Source organism: Sitodiplosis mosellana, unplaced genomic scaffold, assembly GCF_009176505.1.
Source record: "Sitodiplosis mosellana isolate CC-2019 unplaced genomic scaffold, AAFC_SMos_1.0 Smas_scaffold_2, whole genome shotgun sequence".
Classification (NCBI taxonomy): domain Eukaryota; kingdom Metazoa; phylum Arthropoda; class Insecta; order Diptera; family Cecidomyiidae; genus Sitodiplosis; species Sitodiplosis mosellana.
In genome coordinates, this window is record NW_022595245.1 from 6,618,522 (window position 1) to 6,646,247 (window position 27,726).

At 37.8% G+C, this 27,726-nt stretch overlaps 3 protein-coding genes across 10 annotated transcripts; 1 reads left to right on the top strand and 2 right to left on the bottom strand.

Annotated features, from left to right (window-relative positions):
- Window positions 1-846: 846 nt before the first annotated feature.
- Window positions 847-14,381, bottom strand: LOC129564770 (sialin). 7 transcript variants are annotated; one of them, XM_055438902.1, is made up of 14 exons: window positions 14,221-14,363; window positions 7,181-7,287; window positions 7,039-7,094; window positions 6,576-6,940; window positions 6,349-6,437; window positions 6,226-6,283; window positions 4,156-4,391; window positions 3,553-3,605; window positions 3,437-3,460; window positions 3,138-3,286; window positions 2,882-2,972; window positions 2,195-2,799; window positions 1,957-2,114; window positions 847-1,868 (listed from the first exon to the last, which is right to left on the bottom strand). In XM_055438902.1, exons 6-14 carry the CDS (start codon window positions 6,263-6,265, stop codon window positions 1,665-1,667), a joined length of 1,560 nt encoding a protein of 519 aa, XP_055294877.1. In that variant the 5' UTR covers window positions 6,266-6,283; window positions 6,349-6,437; window positions 6,576-6,940; window positions 7,039-7,094; window positions 7,181-7,287; window positions 14,221-14,363; the 3' UTR covers window positions 847-1,664. The 7 variants fall into 7 exon arrangements, with proteins under 7 accessions (XP_055294877.1, XP_055294880.1, XP_055294879.1 ...); XM_055438905.1 differs by lacking the exon at window positions 6,349-6,437 and having other exon boundaries at window positions 6,650-6,940; window positions 14,221-14,381; XM_055438904.1 differs by lacking the exon at window positions 6,349-6,437 and having other exon boundaries at window positions 14,221-14,381.
- Window positions 14,382-15,736: 1,355 nt separating this feature from the next.
- On the top strand, window positions 15,737-17,832 carry LOC129564806 (cytochrome P450 6A1-like). The gene is made up of 2 exons (XM_055438957.1): window positions 15,737-17,042; window positions 17,191-17,832. Exons 1-2 carry the CDS (start codon window positions 15,959-15,961, stop codon window positions 17,613-17,615), a joined length of 1,509 nt encoding a protein of 502 aa, XP_055294932.1. The 5' UTR covers window positions 15,737-15,958; the 3' UTR covers window positions 17,616-17,832.
- LOC129564805 (zinc finger protein 81) lies at window positions 17,694-27,438 on the bottom strand. 2 transcript variants are annotated; one of them, XM_055438955.1, is made up of 5 exons: window positions 18,615-27,438; window positions 18,432-18,521; window positions 18,298-18,361; window positions 18,099-18,182; window positions 17,694-18,000 (listed from the first exon to the last, which is right to left on the bottom strand). In XM_055438955.1, the coding sequence occupies exons 1-5, from the start codon at window positions 19,688-19,690 to the stop codon at window positions 17,866-17,868; spliced, it is 1,449 nt and encodes a 482-aa protein (XP_055294930.1). In that variant the 5' UTR covers window positions 19,691-27,438; the 3' UTR covers window positions 17,694-17,865. The 2 variants fall into 2 exon arrangements, with proteins under 2 accessions (XP_055294930.1, XP_055294929.1); XM_055438954.1 differs by having other exon boundaries at window positions 18,432-18,515; window positions 18,615-20,421.
- Between the last annotated feature and the right edge of the window lie 288 nt (window positions 27,439-27,726).

Genomic DNA, 27,726 nt, shown 5'->3' on the forward strand with positions numbered 1-27,726 from the left:
TAAACGATCACACCGTTTTATAAGGTACTCACAATTAGTATAAGAGCCCCCGTCTGTGTTTATATAGACTATATTGTATTATAGAGACATATTCACAACAACAACAACAACGATTTTAATTAATGCAAATATGTTCAATGAACATTGTGCAATGTGCATGGTAAATTTTCCATTATTAGAACGAGCAAAAAATGATAGAATAGCACAGACTGGAGACTGAAAAAACATACATTATATGACCGCTAAAAATGGAATGTAAATTGGAAAAATATCTCTGCCTATAAACAAGCATCAAAAGACACACAAATAGTTTTCGGCTTCAGATGTATTGAATAACATTGATACATTGTTGTCGTTGTTTTTTTTTCGACGAGTTCCATCATAAAAATAGGACGAATTGTTACAAATTGTAACCTTGAAATGTCTGACTTCAACCGTCTGTTTAAAATATGAAAGGACACCGTGAAAGTTTATGAAAAGCGTCGAAAGCCTTACCGTTCAAGTTAATCTGGGTGAAAATCTTCGGTTAAAAAGTAATTTTGGAAAATAGAGTTCGCGCGATGAAATTTGATGAATTTTCCACACTCAACATGCTATTGAATCATCCATGGAAAATCATTTGGTGTATTTGATCAAAAGCGAGTTCACATACCCATATGGTGTGTGTCTTAGATAGTAGACCATAGATCTCGCTGCAGCCACTCTGTTTCATTTCAATGCGAAAGACTGGGTTTGAAGAAGGACGTTGTGATGGTTCTGTTTATCAGTTGCTATTGTTTCAGATAAAATATTTCAGAAGTGTTGCTGTTTTCGGAATGACTCTAGTATATAAAACCCAAGCCGGAATACATCAAAAAAAAATTTCTTTATTGATCTTAGAATGTTCCAATTGCTTTATTTTTAAAATATTCAATTTACTCCACTAGAAACGCATGCAAAGTTTTTTCTTTGCAGAATCAAAAGCACTAACCAATTATCTCGGATAATTGAATAGAATTGTGTTGAGAACTTGAAATAGAAAACAAAAATCGAATTCGCGTTTCTTTGGCATTTTGATCAAAGTCATTTGTATTTTGATGCTCATAAAATGTGTCGCATGTCAACTAATTGGGATGGGTCTAGGAATAGAGAGTTGGAAATACGTGTTACCTATGTACAAATCGATTATTTTATGAAACTAATCGAATTTTATTGAGATGGGAGACTAGGACATTTACGATTTGATGGACGCTATAAATTTGTTGACAATCGATGATTGATTGGCTGTGCCAATCATGAATCTAAAACCAATTGAAGAGAGCAATTCCACTCAGTTCGAATGTATTTCTGGCACATTCATTCAAAAAAGAATTACACACCCAATTGTCTTACATCTAACTTTAAACAGAAATTCTCAAATTTATTTTATTTTACAAAAAAAAAATATTTGCTTTGTCCCATGGCTGCGAGACACTCTAACTATCTTTCAAATGAACAAAAAAAAATCTATAAAATGCAACGATAGACAAACACTTGAACAAAAACGTTGTAGCTGACAGAGTAGAGAGCTGTGTGTATGTACGACAATGAACATGTTTGTGTGGTACGAATTTGCTAAAATTCGCCGATAAAATAGACGATGTTTGGTTGTAAAACCCATACAAATTTGGTCATGGTTGGTATGTTTATTCAACGGTTCGACTGTCACGTCCTTTGAGTGGCATATTTTCGCCATTTGGTTTGACTGAGCCAACGCTCACAAGTTCCCGCGCCTGTGACTTATTCCACGGTTGCTCCTCGCCTGATCCGAACATTGTGTACATGACCATTTCGATGATGTACAGTACAATCGTCACATAAAAGATAACCCGCCACGCGCTAATTGTTTGCTGTTTGTTTGAGAGAATACACGAGAAAAAGCATGTTCATTAGTGTGTCTGTGATGCAAGGAAGAATTATTGCTTGCGATTAACTTACGTTGCCGTGTGTGACGGCGCCAACAAAAATGGGCATAATAATGCCAGGCAGAGTTGCAAAAGTGTTTGTTATGGCCATGAGAGTACCAGCATAATTTGGCGCGATATCAATGTGGTTGGATAAGAATCCGCAGAACATGCCACCGATCGATGTGATGCCTAAAGTAGAGAGAGAAAAAACGGTTGAATATTTGTTACTCCTCGTTTGTGATGATGTTTTTGTGGTCGAATCAACTGACCGATGCCCATGATTAAAACGGCCAAACCGCGACGGCATCCAATGTAGCAGAGTGCAAATAGGCAAATCATTGGAATGGCAGAGGCGATAAGTGTCGATAACTTTCGAGCGAATGTTGTAGACACAGTGCCTCTAGCACGAAGTGCATCCAATCCTTTGCTTAATGCCATACTGAAGAACCACATCGTTAAGAATGGAATGGCCGAAACGACAGCATTCTCTTTGATATTGAAGTGAAGCACTTGTTTGAAGTAGAAGCTGGTTTCGATGAGCAATGTGTACCAGCCCCAGTTGGAGCAGGTATGTGCAACCAAAATTGCTAAGAATGGCATCGACGTGAACACACGACGCCATGGTACTGGTGATTTAGCCTCTTCTTGGCCATGTTTATCGCCACTTCCCAACGATGAGTTGATGTAGTTACGTTCTTCTTGCGAGATCAACGGTTGTTTCGATGGAGAATCTTGAATCAACCATACCCATAGCAAAATCCAAATTGCACTGAGAAGGCCCATCACATAGAACACTGATTCCCATCCGTAATTACCGGCCAAAAAACCGGCCAACAGCATTGACATTACAGTTCCGAGCGATGTACCCGCATATCTAATGGACAAAAGCGAATTAAATCACGACAAGAGGAAATAAAATGAATGACCTTTTTTCGCTTGCGTCAGAAAACACTTACACTAAAGCCGACATTGTACTACGTTCAGTTGGTGGGGCCCAAGTGGCTAGCATGACATGCATGGCCGGGAAAGTTACTCCACCTCCGATACCTGAAAATGAAAACGTGGGCAAATATTGTTGGTAATTGGATTTGAAAAACATTAATATGGTTTGCTGTTGCAAAGGAACTTCGACATAATCCCGAGGAACATTTTTCTTCGCACATGTGCAAAATAAGATTCAGCACTAACGATTTGTATAGAGTGTGTACATACCTTCACCAATACGCATTGCAATCATGGCGCCATAATGGAATTTAGCAGCCAACGGGGTCAAAATAGTGCAGACGACATTGATGGCAACGGAGAAAAGCATCACATACTTAGCTGAGAAGCTCTCAGCAACACGAGCCGCAGGTAATTGACTGGTAACAAAAAATTCGTACTCAAATTTCCGTTTCTCATACAAATTTTAGAATTTGAACACAAATTTTCCGATTTTTGACTCAAATTTACTAAAAATTTGCACATAATTTTCTTCATTTTTGACTCAATTTTCAAAAATTTACCATTACCTGACTATATAACCCCAGAAGTAACTGTAAGTAAAAGTAAAATCGATTGAAAGTGTAAATAAATTGAATTTCTGCCCATTGATGTTGCTTATTAAATAGTCTGTAGTCATACTTACCAACTCAAAATGGTGCCTTGAAGTGGTTCACTCCAATTGAATGGTCCCACTTTCTATGTATGAGCAGTCGGTAGCAAATAAATTGATAAAAGTAAATTAATTTGTTTGAAGCAAAATGGTATAACAATTTGTTTAAAGCTAATAGCAGCATATTCATCTGAGAAGTTAAATGTGTGAGCGCCGTTTTGGACGTATGTGTCTATAAGTATAAGTTATACGTATGTGTAATAAGACATCTCTAGCGATCCATGACAGGCAAATTGGATTGTGTTGTCACTGCATATTCCGCTCCAGTGATAAATTATTTTGCATAAATTCACTTGATTGTGATGATGCAGCGAAAACTTATGTTTTCAATATTCATCCATCCGCCCGAAGAATGTACGAGAGTTTACTTGGTGTACAAAACCGATGCATTCCACATACATACATATTATAACATTTTAGCAATTTGGCTCGGTACATTTTTCTGTTCGTATTCGATCAATGTGCCAGCAGCATGCTTTTGTATTTATGGCTTGCCATAAATTCCATTTTAGACGCCACATCATTTTCATAATTGATTCACTTGTTCACATATCGTGTTATAATTTATGGATTTACCTCCATTGCTGCCTCAGATGCTGCATCGCTGCCGCAATTTTCATCGCCTCCATGTACGGTGGTCGTCAAATTTGTCATCGATGATGATACATTATGAACACCACCGGCCGATAATTTGATCGCCGTATGATTCAACATAGCCACCATTGCAACGCTCAAATTTACCTTCAATCCATAGACAATTGCCATCGCAATTGATCCTAAAATTGCCAGAATGTACCTGGCTGGCACAAGACCTAATTGAAAATGAATTCATGAGCATTTTAGTACATAAATTTCACGCGAAAGATTAACGGAACGTAAAATATATGTGAGGGAAAAAAAGCGAAGCCCAAGTGTAACTTGCATAATTCTTATTTCTTTCGACAACTTTCGGCACAAATTCAGAGAGGGGTGAAACGAAAAACGTCCTAATAATTGTTTTACATCTCAATTCATTTTTATGAGGAATTATATTTGTTTCGCCACATAAAGTTTGCGCATTCATAAAGTTGGTAAAATGCCATTTTACCAACATTTTTGCATGATTGTTGGTAATTTGACATTTTACCGTAAACACAAAAAACGCCGATTTTTTTTTTAATTTTGCCGTTTTGATTTCGAGTGAGTAATGACACACTTTATGAGTAACCTAAACCGTGGATATGATTCTTTTTTGACGAAATATGATGAATATCAGACGCACGTAAGGAAGTATCACACGATAATATCGTCATATCTGCCTCATGCGATATAGAAATATGCGTTTTGGACACATTGAACAATTTTTTGAGTAACTATATGAGACAACTCAGTAAAATATACTGTAATAAACACAATCTGTTTTTTTGGATGTTTTTTGTATTTTTTCAGGTCGATTTTTGTGATTAAATAGGATGATTTTCGTAACTTATAGGACGATTTTTGGGTTTTTAGGACGTTTTTCGTTTCACCCTTCAGAGAGAGAGAGAGAGTCGAGCATATTTTGAGTTCTTCGGTGGCAGAGTTCTAATTCTCGTCTCTTTAATTTCGAAATGAAGGTATTCTAAGTGAGACAGAACGATGAGAGAGAAAATCCAAATAAACGGCGAAAAACACAATGATTTAGCAATGAACCATCGTAAACTGTTGCATTTTATGGTGGTTTTGTTTGTGTCAACCGTTGGAACGCAGCCAAATTGCTACAGAAATTCACGTTTGAATTTGAAGAGGAAAATACGAAGTTAGACTTTTTCAGCAGACATCCTCGCGTATATACAGTAAATCTAGACTTTGGATAGGTAAATTGATTCTATCAGTATTTTTTAGATCAAGAGCATTTAAAGTGTAGCTGGTAAAGTGTGTGAATAGAGAATAGAATGAGCTGAACATTGCATTAAACCCTCAATGAATATGAATTTATCGCTTGCTCACGGCAAAATTGAGACGAAACCGTAACACACTACGTTTGTTTCTAACTACTTGAATAATAAATTTGATCGTCGTCAGTTATTGACAGCAATGAATATGGAGCATTGCATTGTATTCTAGAACGTAGCGTTCGAAAATGCCGAAAATACGGAATACAAATGTTATGTGGTTCGTGTGTATGGACCGTGCGAATATTTCTATACGGTAGCCTATTGAAATATACACACAGTCAACGCGTTAGGATAAACCGAGCGATGCCACACAGACGGTGTGTGTGACAGAGCGCGCGCTTCCACAGGAACGGAACATTCGACGATATACACAACCTTTATACGACCTTGAATGCTTTTGGCCTATTGGATGCACAATCGACCGATGAAAAAAATCTATTCAAGTCTTCCATTTATTATCATGCAAATCCCACTATTGAAATTCTCACATAATTATGCTCAGTAGGGCGTTTGTAAATGCAGAAAATGATTTGAAAATGAGGCAAGATGTGTGGATTTATGCGCAATCATCTACCATCCGCATGAATCGTATGGAATCGGTTGATATTTTTTTCTTGTTGCCATTTACACTTGTAAAAACGTTCGTCACAAAAACAGAACCTAATCGAACTTTTGCCGGATTTTTTTTTTGATTTTATCGCAAATTCTAAAGAAAATGAAAATTACTCACTGCCCAGTATATTTCCTCTAGCCGGAACCCGATCTGCCATTTTTGGTTGAGTTGCTCTCTGCAAACGAAAAATGAAATTTTGCACAAAATTAGAATGACTTTGATAAATTGCGAGTGACTTACACAGCTTTTAACGAACAGCAGCAGACGATAAGGCTATTCATATTTATCGAGCAATTTATAAATAGTATGTTTCTGGACTTCGATTGCGGCTTCGGTTCGAGATAATGATAATCAGCAAATAGAAATGACCAAAAAAAAACCGTGACCGTAAATAAAGAATTTTGTGATTGTTTTCCCTTTCGAAAATAAACAAATATGCACTCAATAGATTACGCTAATCAACTCACTTTCACTGCACAGCCACTTGAGTGATAAAAATCGGAATAAATTTGCCGAAATGAAAGAAGAACGGAAAAATTACCGCCCTAGACAAGACGTTTATGGACCGCGTGTCTTTAGCTTGCCGTGTTCAGCAAGCAAATGGTGACCGATGTCGATTCAATTTGCTATCATCCGCTTCCAAATCTATATGGGGAATAGGCGAACGCATTTGAGTGTTTGGTAGCGCATGTTCGACATGCGGATAGCGAACGCCAGGCATATTCACACTCGATCCATGCAGGAGACCATTGGAATGCCAAACAAACACTGAGCGTTCGGTGCGAGGTTGAGGTGCGTTGCTGTGCGTCACAACATGCGTATTGGTTCCCAACTGTTCGATATACATTTATCGGAATAAATTCTATTCATTTGATTTTCAATCACAATCAATGTTATTGCGTGCAATTAAGGAATTTCTCTATTTGATACCGTTTACACAAACTTTTTTCACCGACGTCACGAAATCAGTCTGCATTGGATGTGAGCTGAAATGAAAAAAAAAACAGTCATCGTTTAATGAACATTGCCTCAAGCTGATGCAATGTAAGTTCGGTAATTTTGAAATATTTACATTGCTTCGTTTCAGTGTAACTCGATGCTGTTCTGATGAAATGCACATCTGTTTCTGTGTCAGATTTTCCCCAGCGATGCACGGAAATGGGTCAACTATAGATGAAACTGAATATTGGATGAAAGTAACGAGAAACAAACAGCACAGTTATTACTTGATGTGCCTAAGTTGACTTTCTTTCTCGGCGGGAGTCAATATTATTGACTCAATAATAAACTAGTCGACGAATTTTCTGAAGAAGGCATTGAAATCCATGGTACATACATCCATTTGTGTATGATTAATGGAATTCCTTTCCCTTTTGTTCGTTCCTTCAGGGAACAGCTCAAGCATAATCTGATTTATATTGAAAATTCAATTTTCAAACGCATAGAGATACGCCAAAAAAATCTGATTTGAATGTGATGAGCTGACGTTGTTCGTGCCGCGCATGTATGCATACGTATGAAGATACAATGAACAAAAACATAATATATACAAAAATAACCTTCAATTCGGTAGTGGTGCTATAGAAAAGCCGGTATTCGAGAATAAGCATAGCAGACAAACAAGTCGACTTAGATTTTCTATTCTATCCGATATAAATTATTAACGAACAGATGGAATCAAAGCGACCGGTACCGTTTCAATTCCACCTCTCTAATGTCTGCTTGCTTTATTTTCCACTATTATCAATTCAATATTTCTTTTGTGGGTGCGTGTGATGTGAGAACTAAGAATTTTCGCGGCATTTTATTCGACTGTAAACACAATACCCACATTTTGATATGGATATTGAATGTGTATTTGGCATTCACTAACCCGACGACCATATGATTGGTCGTGTGCGATTGCTTTCTTTATGTCACTTCGTACGGCTTCTCAACCGCATTCGCGAACGGCAACTCTTACGTGATACGGAACACATTCGTATCTAGAATTGTTTACGTATTAGGTAATAGCTATGTTTATTTTTGCCGGCTCGCGAAATTTTCGTTGATTGTCTTCAATGAATACATCAATTCTGATTTCGACCTTTTTTCGCGACACTTAAATTTTGAATTGTTGCTTTTTTATTAACACTTTTAAATTGATTAATAGCGAATATATGCGATAATTTTGGAGTGCATGTCATATTTGTGATTTTGGTCAAATCAATTTAAGGAACCAATCAAACGCATATTTCGACCGATTTGATCGACATTATTTAAATTAAAAGTACCGAATGGCGCAAATATTATTTCCAAATGAAATTATTCAAATATTTTTTTTCCATATTCGACAGTCAGTTTCCATGTAAATACATTCTATCATTGGCAATCGCGAATAATCGACTTCACTATGCACATTCTTAATTTTGACCACTTTGTTTCACTTAGACATTTTTATAACAGCACAGCAATTATGTTGAATTATTCAATTCAACGCTCGTCGGACGATGACATTTGCTTTCTTTATTAAAATGTTATTTCACTGAGGCCAATTTTGGTACATTTTTTTTTTTTTTTTTTTTTATTTTTATTTTTAATAAACACCGCCAAGCTCTGGCTGAATATAATGTGGGTTTTTGATTAAGGTTTGGCCGGAAAAGAGTGCAAGACTGTTACATATTTAAAATGATAAACATTTAGTAGCGATAATTTTTCATAACTATCAGTTCTCGCCTCGTTAAAAACCTGGCTCTTTTCATACATCATGCGGTATTCACAATATTAGGAACATGAAAACGAAAAAACAGTCATACAACCAAGATGGAAATGCTTGATATTAGTCTATGGCAAACGGTCCATGATAACCTTTGGTAAACGTTTCCAAAGGAACAAAGGCTATGTGAAGCGTTTAATTACGCGTTTAATTTGAGACCCTAGGACAGCAAAAGTCGTCGCTCAATTTATACCGGTGGATAAATCGACGAGAAGTTTTACGTCTTAAAGGCAGATCCATGTTGATTGCAGAGTGCATTGAGTTGACATGGACTATGATTTGAAGCGTAACTAGAGCATTTGATGCTAATTATGAATAATTCAAAATTGATTTCAGACATAAGAATATTAAGTTGCCAACTCATGGATGGCTACAACAAAGCACAAAATCAAAATTTACAATAAATAATAAGTGTAAACATCACAGATAAGTATCATCATTTCTATACACATAAGAGATGTATGGGGAACAATTCGTCAGTCTTTTAGTATCGATTTTGCTGTGTGATTCGTGTGCGATGAGTCGAATACCACGTAGGTGGTTGGTACCTGGGGCAGCCCTACTCTTGTTTGTTTCTATCAGCAGTAACCCAAATGGCATTCGGGCAATATGCGTTGTCATTGATGAGTTTGTCCGCTTGAGATCAGGATCAGGTTTAACGGCAACATGAAAATCGAAATTTCATCATAAATGTGGGCAGTATCAAGGTGTTCTCGTGGAGAACATATACAAAAAATGAGGTTACCTGGATGAGAAGTTGACTAGGCGGCCAGGTAGTCATTTAAGTTTGCAAAGCGATCCAAAAGTGGTGTCCGCCATTCTGCGAACCGATGATGCAAAATTCTTCTTTGAGGTCGCAGCTGTGAACAGTTCCGGCACCATGTTCGCCATTTTGCACATTTGAGGAATTGGAGCTTCTCGCACCAGCTTCATGTGCTTGTCATTCACCTTGAATTGTTCGCTGTGTCTCAATGAACGCCCATCATTAAGTGAGACTTGGTCACTAACTGTTGGACAGTTAGCATTACCGTTGATGATGTCGTAGAAGAAAGTCAGTGACGCGTTGACACGTCGACGGCGAAGACTAATCATGTTCAAGTCTGACAATCGCTGCTCGTACGGTGTGATTGAGTATTGGTTATGCACGGATGGGTATTCACGACGAGCGTACATAGTGAATTGGCGTTGCACGGATTCAATTTTGTCGCTGTGAATTTTGTGGAATGGAAGCCATACCATGGCGCAGTAATCGAGGTGCGATTGAACTAATGCAAAATACAGCGACTTTAGTGTGGTGACGTCGGTGATATCATGGCAGAAGCGTTTGACAAAGCCAAGCGCAGCCGTTGCCTTCGAAGTGACCATGTCAATGTGTTTGGCAAATGATAGTTTTCTGTCAATTAGAACACCCAAGTCCTTGTGTTCAGTCACTTTGTCGAAGGCATGGTCGCCATAGGTGTAGTTTGTATGGAAATGCTGACGTTTCTTGTATATAGATAGCACTGCACATTTATTGAGGTTAAGGTGCAGCCGATTCACGTCACACCAATGCTTAAGTTTGTCAATGGCTTGTTGCAGTATCTCCGAATCTTGCTGAGATTTGATGATTTTGGCAATTTTGATATCGTCAGCAAACAGTAATATCATGATGTTCGGGGGCATTTGATCAACGATGTCATTGATGAATAGCAGGAACAGTGTCGGGCCCAGATGGCTCCCCTGTGGGACACCCGACGGCGCTGTAAAATCGTCCGACTCACTTGCTCCATGCTTGACGAATTGAACGCGATTTTCCAGGTACGACTTAAGCCATGACAGCAAATTTTGAGGTAGATTGAATGACCTCAATTTTTGAATCAAAATGCTGTGATCAACTCGATCGAAGGCTTTCGTAAAGTCCGTGTACAGGACATCAACTTGAGCTCCCATGTTCAGGCCACTCTGGGCGTAGTACACAAACTCGGTTAGGTTTGATGCTGTAGATCGTCCTTTCATAAAGCCATGTTGGTTAGGCGAGATGCGATCACGAACAGTTTCAAGCAAATTTACGTTGACGAGGTGCTCGAAGAATTTAGCGATCGTTGGTAATTTTGCTATGCAGCTGTAGTTTTCAATGTCCGATCTGGCGCCCTTTTTGAATATGGCTGATACACTCGATCGTTTCCACTCGTCGGGAAAAATGCCAGATAAAAGCGACTCATTGAAGATCTTAGTCAACGGGCTAGCAAGCGTCGGAGCACACTCCTTCAAAATTAAAGGATGAATACCGTCGGGTCCTACACCTTTCTTGGTGTTGACCTTCGTCATTTCAGTCATGACAAAGTCTAGGTCAAGCTGGAAACAAGAGGTGTTCTCAGACTGAGGTGACGGTTGATTATTTGTTGTCGTAGAAGTGGAGTAGTTGCTCCCGAAGAAGTCAGCAAATAAATTTGCTTGCTCCGATTCGCTGGTTGTCTTGGAGTCGCCGAATCGCATGGTTTTCGGTATGTTATCAGTGCTCTTTTTGGAGTTAACATATTGCCAAAACGAAGATGGATCACTTTTCAAGTTTGATTTCATTTTGTCGACATACTGATTGTAAAGCTCGGTATTTTTTGCACTGTATTCCTCGTGCAATTCTTCAAATGGCTGTTTGTCATTTGTCAGCTTCCAGTAATCCCAGGCCTTTTTCCTTAAATTCTTGAGATGCCGAAGTTCATTGTTTTTCCATGGGCATTTTTGGTTGTTCTTGCGGACATACGTTGGAACCGTACACTGAATAGCTTTCGCTAACACGTCATGAAGGGATGACACCTTCTCCGCAAGTGATTTGTTTGCGAATAAGTCATCGAAATTGACGGCAGCAAAATATTCGTTCATGCGCTGAAAATCAGCCCGTTTGAAATTTAAATGCGTGCTATTCTGGTTTTCCGAACCATTGTTAATCGGATGCCATTCAAATTCAATCAACAAAGGAGGGTGGTGAATATCGATTTTATCCGTCAATGACAGTTTAGTAGCATCGCTCACTGTTGTGTTGGCATGGTCGTTAGTAAAAAATAGGTCCAACAGTTTGAGGTTCCGATTTCTTATTGAATTGATTTGCTGGAGGCCCAGGCCCATCAAAACTGTGATGAAATCAGCAGCACATTGGGAGTGGAAATTTGAGGGAACCAGCACATTGCTTTCCTCATCGTCATTTATCCACTCAACGTTTGTCAAATTAAAATCGCCAACAACTATTACAACATCATCGGCACTTGTCGTGAGTGATTCAATGGCTGAACGATGCAAAGCGTAGATTTCACTGGATGAATTCGGTGGAATGTATGCATTGTAAATGAAAATGTTGTGTGTTGGCAGGCTCGCTTTTATGCATACGTGCTCAACGTCCACGTTGTCAAATTTAATTTCTTCAGTAGAGAAGACTTTATTGTTGAGCGCAATGAGAACACCTCCACCTCGTCTAAATAATCTGTCTTTGCGGTAGACGTCGTATGTGCTATCGAAGAATTCGGCATTACGGTGGCTATGTTTGAGCCAGGTTTCAGTCAAGATGACTATGTCAAAACCGAAAGCAGCACATTTGTGGAAAAATTCATCCTGTTTGTTACCCAAGCTGCGAATGTTTTGGTAATAGACACTGATGCGTGTCGCGTCGGGTGTGTGCAGCTTGGGGTTTAACGGAATCGTCTGTTGCCCACGCGATGGGCGAAACGGTTTTGCTGTTGCTCGGAGTTTGCTGCGCGGTAGTGGCTTGGGCGCTGAGCAAATGGATTGAACCAATGGTTCACACTCGGTGTCGTCAGTGCCTGTGTATAGGCGTACATTGGCTGAGGATGGTTTCTGACCCTGTTTATGTGGCCATTTGGGTGCATCCCGTTTTTTGACAGCCGGTTTGAATTGACATGCGGTGCACTGGTGGACGAGGGAGGTTTCGGTTTGTCCACAAATTCACAGGCCTTAACTGAACTTGGCCATATCGACGGATTAATAACACGTTCAAAATATTGACGAGGAAAGGTCAGTTTGAACGTTATGAATTTGTAGCTTGAAATTGGCCGGCCACCACTTGTCAATCTTTTGCATTGAATCTCATTGACAATGTTGGATGTGGAGTCAATGGAGCGCAAATGACTCAAAATATCATCACAGGTGGTGTCATTTGAAAAGCGTGAAATGTGAACGCTCTTCGTCAGTTTGGATGACAGTAGAACTGATGGAACAATTTTCTTGTGTAAATTGCTGACCTGTGGTAACGGTACCGCTTTGGCGTGTAAATTGCTGGCTTGAACGCGTGTGGCATTTTTCATCGTCGGTTTGCGAGCCGGAGCGTGAACCAAATTGCGTAAATTCATTACATTTTGATGAACTGATGGTGTCGAGACAGTTTCATCAACAGCGTTATCAACGCGCGACATACCTGGATCGTCGGATGATGTGATGCACGTACGTTTAACCGTTTCGTTGATTAAGCAACCAATTCTACGCTTAACGTGTTTTTGGTCCGGACGTGGAGTGTCAAAATATACACTCGATGTAGCAGCATCTGATTCGGCATTTGGGACGACTGTAATGTCCAAGTCATCGTTTTTTTCACTAACGTCCATCGGTTCCGCTGACGTTTCATCGATCACAACATTCTCAGTGTGTACGGCGTCATTGGCATTGCCAATCACATGCAAAAACCGATTTGCCTCGATTTCAATCACTTCGGCAGCACTGGTATTATGCTCATTTTGGTTGCTTGCACTTTTTTGCGGTAGGTCAGCGCACAACACTTTGTCAATGAGAGGCACGAGCGAGCGTTTAAGGTCCGCAATAAAACTTGAACACTCGTTGAAATTGTTTACTATGCCACCCAGTGTGTGCGGCTGACAACTGCCACAATACCACTGTAAGCCGGTAATTTTCGCCATAAAGTTTGTCAGAGTTTTGTTGAAAACAGTGGTGGAATCGTTTTTATTTAGGCACGCAAAATGAAATGAATTGCCGCACAAGCCATAGCATGAAATGCTTTTGTCACTGGCAACCGGTTTCACACACAACGCACATTGGGCCATTTTATGGTTATGAAAAACAACAACAATAACACAGGAAAACGACGTGAACAACGAGAGCGACGTAACCAAAAATGTGCACAAATTATCACAGAAAAAAATAGGCGAAATTGTGTTGACACGAATGAACTTTATAATATTACGATACAGCAAGTCTTTACGAATAGAATGATATAAAATTTGTGACAAAACAATGTGGATAACTATTTAAAAACGATAAAATAATGTAAACAAAGACGAGAGACGAAAAGAACACAACTGTCAGCGTAGCTGTCAACTGAGTGGTGATTTATTAAGTGAATTCTCTGTTCAACTTACCTCAACGGTTGAGAATAAACTCAATGAATCGGTGATAGTTATTTTGATTCTCACACGAAAATCACTCGTGGATTCTGACGTTCATTTCTAGTCAATTTTTTGGTCGTAGGATCCGAAATATTTCATTGTGGACTGATACAAACGTCACTCAATCTCAAACTGATTCGATTCAGATAAAAAAAAAACATTGATAAATGTCTTGCAACGATTGCTAACGCCATCTCTTGAACTATAGTGCAACTCGATTTGAAATCTGATACACATAAATGTAACGTGCAAAGGAATTACTGGATTTTCAAAGATTAATTCAGTTTTCTTTTTTAGGAATAAATTCAAAATATGCCATTACACAATTATAGAAACATTTTCACAGGTATTGAATGGATTTTCGTTCAGGAATACTGTAGTTGGAATGTGGGTTTTTTCTTTATATTTAAAGCTCTTTTTACACAGGGATACATTTTCATTCGAACTATTTAAACTGAAGTAAAATTAAACTTACTTCCTTTTTGAACAAATCATAATTATAATATTGTAATATTTGTTTACAACTCACCAAGAAAGGTATGAAGAGGTTTTAATGATTGACCTATTAATATTTGTTTTTTGTTTCCATGCAAACAGTTTCTTTGACATAAATTGTGACTTTTGCAAGCTCAAGGTAACATTTTACGTTCTTTGAGCCAATCAAATGGGCCGTCACAGAAAAAGGCATTCAACTTAAGAATGGCTAGCGGCGACTTTTCGTTTTGAACATCCACAGCAATTGCAGTTTCATTTCGATTGATTGTCGTTTGCATTCCAGTTGCTTCGATTTCTCGTCGATTTCACATCATGTTGACGTTTGTTCATTTTGATCTATCGTTGATTTATTTCTAACACCAATTGCCTAATGGCGAGCTTAGAAATGTTCAGTTTTAGGGAATTCTTGAGCCTGAAGTTGACTTCATTTAACATATGGGATATAGTTTCATTCGTCTCCGCAAAACTCAAAGTCACACAAACCGAACAATCGAATCCTTTTTACATATTTTTATGATATTGACTGGATAGTACACCAAATGTTGCATATTTTGAAAGGTTTCATTATTATTTCGCAAATCATACTGACTGCACTTGTGATCTACAAAGCAGATAATTGTGGGAATATTCTGTTCAAAGTAATTAATACTGGTGTCAGAAATCATGAAATAAATAATGACATGAGCTGAGAGCTTCAGATATTGCTAAAAAGTGAATATTGGTTTTTAGAACTCGAAGGTAAATACTTTCTGATCATAAAAAAACGATTCCTAAATTCGATTCTTTGCCACCGCAGAGAACGAAAAAACTGAATGAAGAATATTCACTGAACGTTTTTCTAGCGCGTCGTAAGAATTGAATGCACGTTCAAATAAACAACTAACTTTATGTTAGTATGGGTAACGAATTCAGTTAATTTTCATTCCATACAAAGAACTGCAGATGGTGCTAGCAGTTTGACAGATATAACTCTGGAAATTTATGGCCTACATACAGCATACAGTGCGCCTGCGCATGTACATCTTTATCATACACTTCCAATTGATGTTTATTAGCGTCAATTGTGTTTACATATGATAAGCAGTATTCATTTAACAAACTGTCATATTCAGTATAATTTCAGACTTTGTGTTGAAAAGAACATCTTTTTAAACTAAGAGCTTCAATTTTCAATATATTGAATTGAAAACTGTTCGTAAAAAAAACAGGAAACGCGATGACGGTGTTAAATTCTTTACTTGCAGTGCTGATAGTGTTAATTTCACTGATTTACTGGTACATCAAAAGATCGTTTTCATACTGGTCATCGAGAGGAGTTCCACATAATAAGCCAACAATACCGCACGGCAGTATGAAAGGCCTAGGTAAAACCGTGAGTTTCGTTCATTTCACGCAGAACTACTACATGAAGTTCAGAGGAACATCAAAACTGTGTGGATTGTACTTCTTCACACGACCCATTGCATTGCTATTGGATTTGGATTTGATCAAAACTATTTTAGTCAAAGAATTTGCCAAATTCAGTGATCGTAGTTTCTATTACAATGACAAAGATGATCCGCTCTCGGGTCATCTTGTGGCATTAGACGGTGTAAAGTGGAAGAACGTTCGCCAAAAATTGACATCAACATTTTCGTCGAGTAAAATGAAATATATGTTTCCAACAATTACTGCTGTTGGTGATCGCCTTACGAATTATTTAAATGAAACAATCAAAGAGAGCAGCGAATTGGAAATGAAGAATATTCTAGCTCGATTCACCATGGACGTTATTGGTACGTGTGCATTTGGGATTGAATGTGACACACTGAAAGATATCGATAATGATTTCTATCGAATGGGCCGGATGGCAATACAAAAGCCAAGACACAATCAACGTATCGCATTTTTACTCAATGACTTCAAGAGGTTGGCACGGTTTTTGAGGATAAAAACCATACGAGATGATGTGACGGCCTTTTTTATGGGTGTTACCATAAGTACTATTGATTATCGTGAAAAAAATAACATTCAACGAAATGATTTCATGGATTTGCTGATAAAATTGAAAAATGAAGACAGTCAAGGTGATTTTACCAAAGGACTGACCGTCAATCAAATCGCAGCACAGTCGTTTTTATTCTTTGTCGCTGGATATGAAACATCATCAACAACGATGCTCTTCGCTCTTTATGAACTGGCTTTGAATCAGGAAGTTCAATCGAAATTACGCCGGGAAATTCAAAATGCACTGAAGAAACACGGCAATTTTAGCTACGAGATGATGATGGATATTCCGTATCTCGATCAAACGATTCAAGGTATGACTTAACTCTTCATGAAGACTTTAATGGAAACAATTGCTCTTTTCAATAAGCATAAAAAGTCTTTTGTTGGATAATTTCAGTGATTGAGAGTTTTTATCTCTCTCAAAAATAATTTTGTTTTAAACATCAATTAATTTTTCAGAAACACTGCGTAAATACCCTCCATTTACAACGCTACGACGTATGGCTCAAAATGATTTCAAAGTTCCAGGCACGAATATAGTGATTGAAAAAGGTGTATCGGTCGTGGTGCCCGTGTACGCCATTCAACGTGATCCCGAACTATTCCCGGAGCCAGAAAAATTCTCACCAGAAAGATTCACTCCGGAGCAAGTAAAGAATCGTCATCCAATGGCTTGGTTGGCATTTGGTGAAGGTCCTCGAAATTGTATTGCACTTCGTTTTGGCATGATGCAAACGCGTATCGGGTTAATCACCTTACTAACTAAATTCGAATTTTCACCTTGCGAAAAAACATTGATTCCGATGGTGTTTTCATCCAGTCCGATTGTCTTATCGCCCAAAGATGGTCTTTATCTCGCAATCAAACCGATAACTACCGAATAAGTCAAACAAATATCCTAAAAATAGAGTCTTGATAAACGCAAAAAAGATTGATTGTATATCTTATCAAAAGACGTCGCATTTAAAGTTCACACATAATTTAATCTAGATCATTGTTTACAATTGATTATTTCCTTAATTTGAAATAAATATGCGGTAAAATCAGAATGAGGTTTCACGTTTTATATAAAAGAAAAAATAAAATAAATTATTCTACCTAGACGAAACTGGTTTATTATTCTAATGCTATAAGCTATTGTTGTTCGGGTGGTTTGAATTCACATTTGCGTGAATGTGTTCGCATATTGCTGGATTGAGTGAATGATTTGCCACAGTTCGGATGTGGACAAATGTATGGTTTACAACCAATGTGGTAGTTGAGATGAGTCTATAGGAAAAGAACACAAAAAAAAATCAATTAGATTTGGCGACAACAAAAAAAAAACAACCCATCATTGCAATGGGTAAATTATTTTGATTATATACCTTTAAATGATGCTTTTTTGTGAATGCTTTCGGGCAAATGGTGCACGCAAATGGCTTTATACCACTGTGTAACCTCTGGTGGAGCTGTTAAAAAAAAGCAGAATTATTAAATTTTTTTATTGAAAAGTGAATCATTCAACGATAAAAATGCATATTACACGAAGATAAAAATGGCAATAAAAAAAAGCCACACACTCACCGTCATATTGGATCGATCTGCGAAGGATTTCAAGCATATTGAGCATTGATAAGGTTTTTCACCACTGTAGACGAAAGCACAAGAGAAAAAAAATTATTGTTATGCTCGAAATAAAATCGCAAATCGAATTTTACCTATGTGTTCTCAAGTGTTGCTTCAATAGCATTTTCCGAGAGAATGATTTTCCACATTCAACGCATTTGTGTGGCTTGACTCCACTATGTCTGCCCAGAAAGAAAGAATTACGATCAATCATACCGTATTTTATTGGGCAAATGCAAACGCCAGAAAAAAAATAGCCTTGAACATCTACTTACATTCGAACATGCATATTGAATGCGACTCTTTGGTTAAATGATTTCGGGCAACTCGGACAAACGTACTCCTTTTTATTGCGATGAATTTTCAAGTGACTACTCAGATAGCCTTTGTCATTGAAGAGTTTATCGCATTCGGGGCATTTGGCAGCGAATTCCTTTGTACCTTTGTGCACGGACACATGGTATTTATAGTTACGTAACTGGGAAAATCCTTTGCCACATTCATCACATGTGTAACGTGGTGATTTGTGTGTCCGTTCGTGTGCATCTAAAATAAGTGGATTTTCGAATACTTTGTTGCACACGGAGCATGCTAAATTTGCCAAATTGGGAGCGCCACAATTTTCGAGCGTTAACGGTTCGGATTTGATTGTGGTTGCTGTGTTTGAGTTCACTTGTGCATTTAATTCACTTAAATTCGTTAGGTCGATGCCATAGGTTTTGAGATTTTGGTAAATTGCAAATTTACTGCTGCTGCATTGCATTGCGTTCGCTTCACTTAGGCTAGTAATGTTGTTATTTGCACGGTGGCTACTGTTGTTGTTGTTGTTATTATTCAAATTGCTGAGAAATGCAGCTTGAGACTCGTAGAGTTTCGATGGTGACGATGGCATGGCCCATGCGTATGTATTGCGAATGCGATCAACGTTGCTCAAATTGATTTGTTGGTCGTACATTCGTAGTGACAAATTCATGATTTCATAATGAGCGGTGGCCGATGTAACAGTCGACGCGGTTGGTAGAAATGCAGAACGGCGTGGATGCACCATTGAAATGGGCGGTGGGTAAATGCGACGATTCCAATTCCAGTAGGCATAATCATTGCTAACTTTTTGATACAGTCGATCGACGGCAGCGGTAGTGGCTGTAAAATTTGTTGGTGAACTTTTTGCCGACGAATCGTCGCTGAGGATTTTATCAATGCTAAAGTCCGTGTGTTTGCGATTGCCGTCGTTATTTCCATCATTGTTTTCATCCATTTCGGCTATCAATGTCTTATTTTCACTTCCAATTTGCAAACGATTCAACATTACACGTTTGAATCCCATCTTCGAATCGCACCAAACACACATTTATAGGCCGATTTGCTTGTTTTTTTTCCTTCTCCCGGTTTAGTCACACATTTGCTTGGATCATACTTTATAAAGACCTTTCCATACACACTGAATATTTTCCTTTTGGCACTTATCAATACACAATTGCGTTTTTTACTGCAACAACCGAATGATTGACACTGCAGGAGCCGTTCTAATTGATGGCATTTAACGTCGTTAACAATTACTTGCTTACTTTACTTCGGCTATTAGGGCGATTTACATGGATCGATCGCCGAACAAATTACACTCTCGAATCGCAGACCTCGCGATCATCAACGCACGTTGTGCACGGGCGACGGTAAAATGTGAAATGACTTAACTCGATATGTGACCATCAAGTTATAAACTAAATCGCTGTTCGATGATCATCTCATCTCGTGTGATATGCGGTGCAGAGACCCAAAGAGAGAGGGAGAGAGAGAACGAGATGTTGTGTGATTTCTCGACGATTTTGTTGTTTGTTTTCTTCTGTGCTATGCTCTCTCGTTGTCTCTATCTTACCCACACCATCGCCGCGATCAGGTTGAGGTGTTCGCAATGTACGAGTGACAAAATGATACAGCCAAGATATTAACGGTCATATACGCAGCAGCGCCTTTCTGAAAGCTGATGGGGACGAATTTTAATAGGCTGTATTTAAATGTGTGCGAGTGAGTGTGAGTTACGGTCGGTGGCGTTTATCCATTCTCTCTATGTCTCTTTATCTATCTCTTTGTGTACGTTCGTTGAACATATCCAACTGGCGATATCAATTTACCTGAAGATCACCAAAATCACAACTTGGAGGCAGTTCTTCGTGTCACTTGCTATTTATCTGGATACAGCCGTGCGTATTTGGTTTCATATACGACCGCAGGTGCGCAATACCGCGAATCAATTTGTTGGCCGAGATTTACTGATTTCTCGTCATCAAATGACTGGCTCGCTATGAATTAAACTTGATTGCGACAAAATCAGATATTTTTTTTTCTCTCATTCTTTGTTCAGCTGGGAACTGAATTTCAGTTTACTAGTCCATTTGAGATTTTACATTGTGCATTTGATTGATTTAAATTCTATTTGATTAGCGTTTCTAAGAAAAAGGATGCAAATACTTGTCTCATATCGCACGGTTCATGTGTGCGATATACCATTTCCGACCTCAAAAAGAAGGTGGAACAAATGCCTTGATCGAATGCATGAATTGTTTGAAATTATACATAATTTATGGTGTGTTTCCGATTATCGATTCTAATAACGATCATAAATTACCCAAATGAAACCAACAAATTTACACAAAAGACCGGTCAAAAGGAATCCACAATGTAAACACTCCCAAAAAACAGCAACATCAAAATGAGCAATATTCACTTTATTCTGTCGTCTTCCTCTCGTCTACACTTCTTCTTTTCATGTGCCTCGTTCCACCTCAATTCTCCGCCGAATCAATATATCGTGTTTTATTTGGTATGATGGGACCATGCATTCAAAAGTGATATTCGGTCACTTTTGAATCGGTCGGTCGGTGAGCAAACAATTTGCGCACCATGCCGTGCGTCGTGCGTGCGCTCGCGCCAGCGCATCCATCGATATTCTTCGATTTTTATTGTGATATTGTTCGTTGTGTGTTCAGTGTTCACCTATTATTGATTTCCACTCTTTTGCGGTCGATTCACGCCACATTTGTACAACACCTAATAATTTATCGATCGTAGTATGTTTTTTTTTCCTCGTCTCTTCTTCAAAATGTGTCGGTTTGTCAATGTTTTTGTTGGCGGATTCTGTTTTTGGCTTTCTTCATTCATTTAACATCGATTTTATGTCTTTTTCGGCTTTAATACGTATATCGATCGATACAAACCACAGAGAGAGGGTGAGTGAGGGACATCAGTGTCTACACAGAGAATTTTAAGCACAGTTTCGTTATTCGGACATTTGCGTGTGGCAAGTATATCCACATACCACATTTGTTTTTTTGGTCATCGTCGCCGTTGTCGTTAGTTTGTTTTCATTTAATATTAATATTTTTTGCGCCATAAATTTTTTCATTTTCAATGAATGTGTTTTTTCTCTTCCTCTCTTGGTTGACTCGATCGATCGTGTTCAGTCGTTTGTCCGTCTCTTTTCCATTACAATACATTTTTGGTGTTGTTATATATATTTTACATGATTCGAGCATGTGAGAGAGACACAGAGTGAGCACGATGATCTTTGGGTCGCTGTGTCGCTTCATCCGCATTTTATTGGAATTTTATTAAAGTCGATAATCATTGGTTTGTTTATTGTTATGATAATAATAAAGATCGTTTTTTAACTTCGGTTCCATGCGTGCATCGGAACATTTGCCCATCGATTTCGTTGACAAAAATGTGTATTGGCGGTTAATGCAGCAGCAGCAGCAGCAGTGTGATCGCCGGTTCATGTGGCGTGCGCGCACTTAAATATGTACATTTACGTGTATGTACGTCTGCGGTGATGGCATTTTAATGTGCCAACCGCTTGAGTGGTCCCAATCGATCGCATTTTAATAGAATTGCTTATATGAACCATATATTTGCGTTAACCCATAAGCAATATATAGGTAACTTTCTGATGTTTTTTTTTGAGTGGGCAGCCTCTTACCGAAGATTTACCGTGAATTTTAAAACCAAATTCCCCAAATGCAGAATAACAATAATCGTCATCGACGTCAGCCCAGTGTTGCGCGCGCTAGCAATATGCCAAACTAAGTCCAAAGCCAAAAAAACAACATACAACTCGCCTTACAGCCGTACCAAACCTCACTGAATAATCATATCATAAAAATAATTTAATTAAAGATAAATTTTGCAAAAGGTGACAATTTTTATTGACGCTTATCTTGCTTGAGAATATTGGAATAGCGCACGACTTGACTCGACTCGATTTGGCTAGGTGCGGAACGTCATTTTCGTTTGTCTTTTGTGTTGTTTTGGATTTGATGATACTTGTTTCATATTTTCTGCACATACCATTACTCTTAGCCGTCGTCGTCGTCGTCGTTGTCGTCGTCGCGTCTAAATACAGTCAAATCGAGATGTCATCTGCTGTGGTTTGTTTGGCCAGTTCCATTATATCGATTTCAGCAAAGATTACTTATTTTCTGTTCATCGTCATCGTCATCATCATCACCATCGTCGTCTCAAGCTCAAATTCCATTTTTATCGCCTTTAGACGCATTTATTTGAATATTGCTTTTTCAGAGCTGATGTTTATCTTTGAAATATGGACATGTTATGACTGTGTTTTTTCTCTCTCTTTTTTTAATTCGATAGAAAAAATTCCATTTTTGATTCGACGAACGCTATGAGCAAGACATAAAAGAAATGAGCTTAGAATGTTCGATATTTTAATATATAAATTGAGATTTTTTTTTATGTTTTTTCGGTGATCAAATTAGATGTATCGATCGAAATATTCTGTCTATCGAGTGTTTTTTTTATTGCATTTGATTGCTGATATTTCCATTTTCATGCGATATTATACCAAATTAAATTGAGCGCCGGAAGTTAATCTCATGACAACAAAGAGTTGACTTTTTGGATTGATTACATAAAATTGTGTAAAAATTTGAACATTATTGATTTTGACAAAGAATTATTGATTTTTACATGGGGTTTTGGAGATTGGCGGCTTATGCGTTTGACACGATATCATGTTACCAGGTGTAGAGCTTTGTTTATTCAATTTTTTTTCTTCTGAAAATTCGTTGAAATGTTAATAAATTTTAACATAATCGAAACTGTGTCACAACCAACCCATTTGATTGTTTGACGTGGTTTTTGAACAAAAACGTAAATTGATTTGCGTGAATGATTTAAATTTAAATATATGTTTAGGGCAGATTTATGCCGTTAATAAAGGCTGTGGGCGAAATGGCCATATGACCATATACAATCAATGTGTGCCATTAATTTTATACCTTTCTCGATTTAAATCGATGATGATTTATGAAAATGTTTTTTTTCTTCAATTTTACAGAGGATGGCACTAAGTAATGTTAGAGCTTCTCTGTACGTACATTATGCAATAAAGCAAAACCACCCTGATTTGGTGTTACCACTGAACTTTTACAGCGGTTAAAAGACAACGATTTCTTTTATTTTCGAAAGCGTCCGGATATTTTTCATTCAAATTTTTCTGAGGGAACATTATGATATCGAGTTGTATGTGAAACAGTCATGTGTACTATTTTTGCGTTTTTACCCATAGATATAGATATGAATTCGTCAAAAGAATCTATCTCATGGAGAAATTGCTTTCCTACTTCTCACAACAAATGAAGCGATCACAACAACTGCGAAATAGTTAAAATGATGGTAAGGGAGACAAGCTATAGATTGGGTTATGTCATAGTTTTGTGAAAATGTCAATATTTTTTGTTCTTCTCCGTTGTGTTTGGAATGTGCTTTTAATTGGTGATGAAAACATAATTCATCGCAGATGCAGAAAAAAGAATGCAGTTAATTGCGGTTTGAGGTAATTTTCGGTGCATGGATTTTGCGATAGTAATGCGACATTTATCACTTTAAAGCGTACTAAATCTGGTTTTCAAGAAAAAGAATCATTCGGATGGCGAGTTGGGTTTTGATGAGACTGTATCTGCTTGCGCCCATAAAAAATGGCACATCAAAAGAAGATCATCTCTCCCGTACTACGGCCGTTTGTCTTACTTAAATGTTTTACTGTTCACATTTTACACGATGTTATCTAAGATCGAAATCGTTTTAAGGCATTTCTGCAGTCGCAACGCGCAGCATTGGGCGCATCTCGAGTCTCTCGTCGTCGTTTCATAGACAAACGTTTTTTTTTAAATGTAATAATGATGGCTTGGTACAAATTAATAGCACCAACCTATACAAAGTATTTCAGGCTGTTTCATTCTTAGTTCAGTCGAAAATGCCACATTCACAGCGATTGCATTTAAAAAATAAATAAATAAACGGATTAAGCAGAACGCCATCATCACCAATGCAATGTAAACCGAGTGGCTTTAAAGATTGTGCAATTAAATTCCTCGTCACTGTTATTCGCACAAAACCACCGCTACCAACCGACTATGTACGATCATTTTTTTTTTTTGTGTGCACAGTGCAATTGTGCGTGAATTGAATATTGCAACCGGAGCAATTAATAGATTAAATAAAAATCGTCTTAATAATATCGCGTTGATCTGAAATCCTTGTGCATTTCATGCAATTATTTCAATTATGATTTCATATCTCGGTGAGCTTAAAGATTAAATGGAAGCGTAACATGTAAAGACGAAAATAATTCTCTTAGTCGAAAATGAAAAGAATCCGAATGTGAACCAAAGCTTCAAAAGTGCTCGTTTAAAATGGGAGCATTTGATTTGAAATGGGGCAATGGTTGTTTTTTTCCGTAAATTCAACGTATTTCTTCACTCACGATTTACTTCATTTTACAACTGCAAGACGCCTAGATAAAAATACAGTGAGAAAAATGTGTTTGAAAGGCTCATGAGATGTGCCTAAGGTAAGGTATGAGATGTGAAGCTGTTGATCGGGGTAACTGTTGAATAGCTCTCAAGAGATCACCGAATTACTACAGCGGCATTTGTATAACATACACAGAGAAGAGGCCGCCCGACAATTATGTCTTTTTATTACTGCAACAGAAAAATTACCTTCAACCTGTTGTCACAAGCCCGTCTCTCATCCGACCAAAAACAATTAAATACAATTTAATTTATTAACTTCAAAGCGATTCTGTGGTTAATGGGCATTGGGCAAACGAGTTGAGCCACCGAAAAGAAAAAGATCAAGCCATAGTGTTCAGGCTCGTCCATTTTGACATATATCTAAAACGGTATGCATATTGCGCTCTCCAGATTCCAGGTAAATTCGTATATATATTAATAGTATCAGTAATAAAAAAATACAAAAATAATAACAATAAAAACAAACACACATAGCGAATGTCCAACAAATTAAGAGAAAAAAACACATACCAACTAATAAAATGCCATTACATTACTTAGTTTCTTTTAGTGGCCACAGTCTGTGACGAGGAAAAATGAACCATTACGTTGTGTGCGATATACATTCAAATTCATCTGAAATTTACCGAAATCTCAAAATTTATCTCCATAAAATGGGTGACAACGCCAAACGTACCGCAATTTAAGAAACACATATATGAAACGAGAGAGGTGAAGAAAGAAAAAGGCACCCAGCAACCAAATCGGCATAATCAAAAATGTAATTATGCAAAAAGAGGGAAAAAAATGTGAGCTTCAGTTCAACACTGTTGTTTGGGGAGAGTCTTATTTTTGTCGTTTAAAACCAAATCAGAGACTTTTTCCGCGTTCGATGCTACTGCTGTCGCTTCAAACGCATGGAAATGTCTATGGGATGGACAAAATAGTGAAGGGGACACACGCTTACATTGAACACTGTTGAGAATTTGTCACTCAACTTGTTGTGTTCTGTTTTTTTTTCGGTTGTTGTTGTTGTGTTGAACCAATGCAATGTGTGTACAGATAATTTGTGAGTATTTTTTTTTTCGGGTTACGCAAAAGGAAAAACACCGAAAAAAACAGAAACTTTGATATTCTTGATCTTTTATCTGTTCGTTCGTTCGTTTGTTGAAGACAAATCCCCATAAATCCACATCAAATGGACACGTTTTCTTCAAGTAGCCAAACCGTACACAACACACAAGTGATTAACGAAGACAAATTACAATTATGTGCAAAATCGTTACCGACCGAAAAATGTCTCACAATTGTCAACAATACATAACATTGTAGTAGTTTTTTCGGTTTTCGGCTACTTTTTTTTCCACGTGGCCGAAAAACAAAACCATACAAAACCAATAAATTCATTAACCAAAAATAAAACTGAAACAAAACTGCTAAATTCAAATTGAAAATAATAATTAACATATGTATAAAATGAGCAAAGCGCACGCATAGCGCTTGTTTTGTGTCGTTAAATTGACTTCATGTCCATTTATTTTGATGGTCGATTAATAATTCGCTCGCGCTGTTTGCCTCCTGCTTTGCTTGTCTCTCACTTTTCTCTCTCTGGTTTGTTGGTTTTTTTTTTCATCATTTATGAGCTCGTTTCGATGTCGTTTTAAATTAATTTATAGGTTTTACCTTAAATTTATTGGTGTGGCTTTGTCTTTTTCGCTTCTTCGTGTTAACACATTTATATGTTGGACTGAAATGTGAGTGGCGTTGATGTGTGCTGTGTATAGCATAGCTCAGTGACATACACACACACACACGCACACATCAAACCAATTCTTGTTAATCTCTGATCGTAAAAAGTATCAAATGATTAAATCGTTTTGGTTCTGTTTTCAATTCCGATCGGCCCCATAAAAAATGTAACGTTTGAATTTTCTAGTTCAAGCGAAAGAGAGAGTTCTAAATCACAACAGTTTGGTCTTCGTCCATCATTTGTCATTTACGGGCTTATGCTTCATTTGGTGTTGCCTATTAGTTTGATATAATGCTACCGGCTTCGATTGATTTACTTACGTCACTCGGCATTTCACCGTCGGCACTCCGCCTTGGGTTCTCATATTACACATTTCGGCGAAGGTGTGATTCGGACCGAAGATCTTGCTGCTCAACAAACGTTGAATAAGAAATAACGGTAATTTATAGAGAAACTATGAAGTGATACGGAATGGTCTATGATCTGGAACAAATCAAAACCATTTGATAAGGGCATTCAACACCTTAAACGTTCATCGAAACGCCCAGCAATCGTTTGCGTTGAATTTGTCAAGCAGTGGCTGCTTCAGTTGAATTTTGCATTCAGATCACGTAATCCAATTAGCGTCAATAAAAAAGGTCCAAAACACACTTGTTCTCGGTTCTCAGCCATTCATCATCGTACAAATGTCGTGTTTTCGGTCTTTCCTTTCCATGCCTCCTCAGTTATAACATTTACAGAAACAAACAATCACGCTATCACCAAAATAAAACGGAAAATAAATTACGTAAATAAAACGACACAAAATTCTCGGTAGTGCACTTG

What these genes read in the sequence shown, in the direction of transcription:
- LOC129564770 (XM_055438905.1), bottom strand. Translation starts at nt 6,265, where the DNA reads ATGGCAGATCGGGTTCCGGCTAGAGGAAATATACTGGGCA. An exon ending in TGCAATGCGTATTGGTGAAG is followed by an intron (nt 2,973 to 3,137) that starts GTATGTACACAC and finishes TTTCATTTTCAG; the next exon opens with GTATCGGAGGTGGAGTAACT. An exon ending in AGTACAATGTCGGCTTTAGT is followed by an intron (nt 2,800 to 2,881) that starts GTAAGTGTTTTC and finishes TTTGTCCATTAG; the next exon opens with ATATGCGGGTACATCGCTCG.
- LOC129564806 (XM_055438957.1), top strand. Translation starts at nt 15,959, where the DNA reads ATGACGGTGTTAAATTCTTTACTTGCAGTGCTGATAGTGTTAATTTCA. An exon ending in TCTCGATCAAACGATTCAAG is followed by an intron (nt 17,043 to 17,190) that starts GTATGACTTAAC and finishes TTAATTTTTCAG; the next exon opens with AAACACTGCGTAAATACCCT.
- LOC129564805 (XM_055438955.1), bottom strand. Translation starts at nt 19,690, where the DNA reads ATGTGTGTTTGGTGCGATTCGAAGATGGGATTCAAACGTGTAATGTTG. An exon ending in CAGATCGATCCAATATGACG is followed by an intron (nt 18,183 to 18,297) that starts GTGAGTGTGTGG and finishes TTTTTTTAACAG; the next exon opens with CTCCACCAGAGGTTACACAG. An exon ending in CAAAAAAGCATCATTTAAAG is followed by an intron (nt 18,001 to 18,098) that starts GTATATAATCAA and finishes CTTTTCCTATAG; the next exon opens with ACTCATCTCAACTACCACAT.